Consider the following 4,987-nt stretch of genomic DNA (forward strand, 5'->3'; position numbering starts at 1 on the left):
ATGCTCAAAACCAGAGAGGTCATGACGGATCATTTTATCTTAAACTGCGTCACATACCAAGTTCCTGTGGCTTTAAAATGTAACGTAACCATTAGAGATGGAGACTACTGCGCAGTCGTCGGACGTTACAAACACATTTCCAGATGCAGAAACTACGTAAAACAATATATTTCTTTTCGTTCACATGCCTTTACGAAACAGAATAGGCCGATAGGAAAGTCCTACTTTCAATAGGGTGCTGCCTATGAAAAAACAGCAAATTTTCGCAAAATTATGCATGACTTTAAAAAGGGTTTACGATCGGAAGGTTTAAAAAGAATTGGTATGGTTAACAGAAAGAACAGATAATTTTTACTATTCTTTATCCCTCACTTGTTAAAAGCGATAACAAACATACCTAGATCATTTACATTTTCTTTAACTAATTGTGAAGCAAATTTTGGCTCATTAATCAAGTGATTCAAATTTGCATGTAAACAATTCACTCATTCTGCCAAAGAACCCTTCTCAAATTCACTTTATCCGGAGTATGCTTTCTTTGGTATCAAAATAAATATGTAGCACACGGTTCTGTTACTATGTACCAATTGTGTAATTTGTTGGAAAAAATGAGAATCCCCTCGTTGAGGGCGTAGAGGGCGTGCCCATAATAACGTGCAAATTTCGCGCCATATTTTAATCACAGTCAACTGTTGGCACCACATGGAAACCAACATCATGTATACACCGTCCGCTTTGTGTAGCTACAATGGAGAATAATGTAACTTAACTGTGCATTATTTCTACTGCGAGTTGATATTGCAATTCACTTAAAATCAGACTGAGAAACAGCTATTTCACAGTGACTAGTACGTATTTCTAAAACCGACAGGAATAAAAATAAGACGCATGCCACTATTATATGTAAACACGATTGGAATTAATTCGGGATAATTGGATGGTGATGTAATGTCGATTTAATCTACAAATGTGATCTCGTCTGCTTTTCTTTTTCTATTACACACTTGTTTTTATATTGATATTTTATATTGATATTGTTTTTATATTGATATTTTATATTGATATTGTTTTTATGTTGATATTGCAACATTCAGCTATAAGGCAACTAACACTTTTAAGAAATTTGAAAAATATGAAAATCCAATAATCCAAAATTAGTTCCAATCGTGTTTGTAGCATATTAGTCTTCAACGTTTGTTTATGGACAGTGATTTTCATACCATCTATTCGTCAACGAACTGGCGTACAGGCAACACAAAACAATGGTGGAAAATCATAACTGAATTGATACTAAAGCTCTGGCAGTCAGAGGCAACCGTAGCATCTTGTGTGCATTTGCTAAATTATGGAAAAACATCATTATTTGAGTATGTCTCTACTTTTTACACCGGAATCGTATGTATAATGAGTGGAAGCACCACAATGCTTGTCATCATACTCAGACTTCGTCTATAAGGATCAGCAATTGCCCAAGTATCAATCGTTGCAACTTGAACTTGCTCAACAGCTATCCAATAAAAGCATTGACAGTAAAAGCAAAATCAACCCTACTCAAGTACTCGACTCATTTATCCCCTAAAAGTCAGATGTACACGTCATGTTGACATGATGACATATTTTTTGATACCACTTGAAAAGAGAAACGTTGAGTATAACTTGTGTTTAGGCCAAAGTAATTAAATTCTTTGTTTTGCGTCCACTCAAAATGGGAAAAGGTACGCGTCTAAGCGGCTGAAAAACACACATAAGAAAATTTGATTGCAGCAAATAAACAATTGTAACACAATGTGTAGTTAAGAAAAGCTAAGCGGTTACGTCCTAAAATTTCCTATTCAAATACGCTGTGTGTTTTTCATGAAATTCTAAAAAAACTAAGCGGATGGGGATGCAAAACAAAGAATTTAACTACTTTAGCCTTATTCATATGAAATGGAAATTACGAAAAGTGGAAAGAGTACTAACCATGAATTTGCGATGAAAACATTGTCTAATCTAGGCAACGAGTTTACGCAGATAAAACTTAGACAAAATGGGGTTTCTTCATAGTTTTCCTTAAATTTACGAAACAGACAGTGAAAGGTGCACAAACGTTGTGGCTTACGCTTAGACTTTGAGTCAATAAGTTGCATTAAGCTTGAATCTCACACTTTGAAGAGTTATGGCAAAACAATATGGCATAGCATTTTGCAAGATTTTCACTGTAATAAATTTCAATTCACCTTGCTAGGGTTGTCTTAGTTTGGCAGAGACGATATGACTGAGGGGTACATATAGAGCTGTGTAGGCCTCAATACACAGCATTTCCATTATTTATGTCTAATTTTGGTGATGGTGGCTCTTTGTAAAGTCTAGCACAAGAAGTTTGTTTTCATTTCTAAATGACACCAAGTATAATGTTCACAATAAAACTCCCTCTACGCCGCTTCACTTACTGCCACTGTTATTTACTCTTTCCTTCAGCCGGGTTGAGAGGTAATCCAAGACGTCAAAGTGATTTTGTGCACTCTTTCGTTCTCCATCAGCTTTCCCGAAAGCTTTATTGATGATTGCAATGAATACATTCATTGTCACCACGATGTTAAGAACAGCGTAGGTCAGCAGCAACATTTGGGCAAAAGTGGAGGTGAGTTGAAGAAAGGTTTCTTTCGGAAACTTTCCAATGCTCGTTGTAAAGAATAACCGAAGAGTGTCTGGCATTGTTTTGAAACTTTCAATTGACGAATGGAAAAACAGGTAACCGGCGTGAGAAAAGCCAAGGATGATTACTGATGCCATGAAAAGCCAACTGATTATGTCTTTTCCTGCTTCTTTGAGAGTCTTAGAGAGGAGAGTCATTCTCTGGTTGAATCTCAACAGCTTCAAGAAACGAATTATTGACAGGAATACCAGCATTGAGATAATGTGGTTCAGCAAATCGTACAAAGCCGCAGTCCTTTGAAGGTTTTGCCTGGTCCCTAAATACATAAAAGGACAATATGTTGCCATGTTACCTGGCTTGTATATCGACAAATTTCTCTGCTGATTATTAAAGGGCCAGTAATACTAACTGTTGATGCATTGTTCACTGTTTATGTTTTTAACATTAAGCATAATTTCTTGTTCTACTAACAAAATCATGTTGAGATGCAGGATATTTCGCTTGTCAACTGTACATGCGTAAACTACATTGTTATAGTTAAGAAAGAATTCTGGTCCCAACTAGAATTCATATGTAAACATAAACACAAACATTGCAGTTTACACATAGACGCTATGTTGACAAGCTAAATAGTGGGTGTTTCAACATTTTTTTGGGACTAGAATAAGCGCTCGCAATTGACAAACGAAATAAAAAATGATGAAAAAAATCATCAAAAGTTAGCTTTACTGGTCCCTTAAAGAAAGACTCGTTCATTGTACAATAGCTAGTTCAAGAACCCTAATAAAGCAGAATACTTGCATTGAATTTATCTTTCCTGAAGCATATATATATATATATATATATATATATATATATATATATATATATATATATATATAACCCTAATAAAGCAGAATACTTGCATTGAATTTATCTTTCCTGAAGCATATATATATATATATATATATATATATATATATATATATATATATATATATATATATATATATATATATATATTTATATATATATATATATAATATATATCGAAGTTGTTATATGTATATAAGCAGTGGTGCCCAATAAACGCTGTTTGAATTTAGTGTGTTCATACAGCAGCGGCATAAAAAGACAAACATACGCTCACCTTTTCTGAGTTCTCCAAGATCATTAGTCATGACAACTTCACAGACAACCATTACAACTGCAGAACTGAGTGTCGTCGCAGCCAACGTCACATCGAAATAGTTCCATGCTACTTTAAGGAACAGCCGTCTCTGGATTCTAATGCGGCGCACCAAAGAGACAATTTGAGAAATGGGGAAGACACAGATACAGACCCAGCATATGAAGAGAGTAACCGCGTAACTATCTGATAACGAAGTCTTGTGGAACATCTTCAGTGGTTTAAACACTTGCTGGGTCAGTCTGCCCTCGGCACCTCCCGTCTTCGGGGATTCAACCGCTAACACCATGCTGCAAAATAAATTACTGTCCGGGATAAAGAGATCGAACTCCACAAATACTACTATCGTGTACTTGTCAAGCCAATTTTCTCGGGACAATAAACTAAACAGTGCCAAAGCAGCTGTCTTGCTGCTTGGAAGGGTCGCAACATACCCACCAGTGTCATAAATACCATGTTGTCCAATAAAGATTGTTCCCTGCACTTCAGAGGAATTTTTATACTCCCAAGGGTCTTCTAATATTGGTTTACTTTGATTAAATGTGCGCATACGCGGCCTCCATCCTGATCCTAGTAAAAAGATGAAATAAACAACAAAATAAAATAAAGAAATGATATAGAATAAAACAGAGTGAACTTAATATTTGTATAAGGTATTTTGGCATCAAGGGGTAGATATAAGTCAGCACGTTTTGCACGAATCATCTACATAATGATAATAATGATAATGATATTCATAATGATATTCATCACCATTTGCGCATGAAAATGGCGACGATGTTTCTTATCCGTGGAAGTGAGTTAATATAATTTGTAGGGCAAGAGCCGCCAGAATGCACAAGCCTAAAGTTGATATATAAAGCGACATAAGCGATATTGACTGTGAATGTACGTTTAATTTCAGAGTGTACAGTGTTATATAAAAATTTCACAGATAACTCAAATGTTCACTGCTCTGTCACAGTTGCGATGCAATACCTGATTGACGTACGGTGATTTACACATGCGGTGGACCTTGATCCTTTGAATACAAAGTTTATTACCTTTCATGTTCCTTTGCTGTCTTATTATTGGACGGTTGGCACGATGAAAGCGTCCGTCCAAGGTAGCATTAGATGTCTCTTGGCTGGAGCCAGGATATATCTGTTGAATGAAGACAGTGTTCGTCCAAGTCCAGAATT

The 4,987-nt window shown here is 35.8% G+C and overlaps 1 protein-coding gene across 1 annotated transcript; it reads right to left on the bottom strand.

The window, feature by feature from the left end:
* Nucleotides 1-647: 647 nt before the first annotated feature.
* Nucleotides 648-4,370, bottom strand: LOC139141489 (polycystin-2-like). The gene is made up of 2 exons (XM_070711088.1): nucleotides 3,768-4,370; nucleotides 648-2,954 (listed from the first exon to the last, which is right to left on the bottom strand). The coding sequence occupies exons 1-2, from the start codon at nucleotides 4,354-4,356 to the stop codon at nucleotides 2,425-2,427; spliced, it is 1,119 nt and encodes a 372-aa protein (XP_070567189.1). The 5' UTR covers nucleotides 4,357-4,370; the 3' UTR covers nucleotides 648-2,424.
* Between the last annotated feature and the right edge of the window lie 617 nt (nucleotides 4,371-4,987).

The sequence above is a fragment of the Ptychodera flava genome, chromosome 10 (assembly GCF_041260155.1).
Source record: "Ptychodera flava strain L36383 chromosome 10, AS_Pfla_20210202, whole genome shotgun sequence".
NCBI classification, from domain to species: domain Eukaryota; kingdom Metazoa; phylum Hemichordata; class Enteropneusta; family Ptychoderidae; genus Ptychodera; species Ptychodera flava.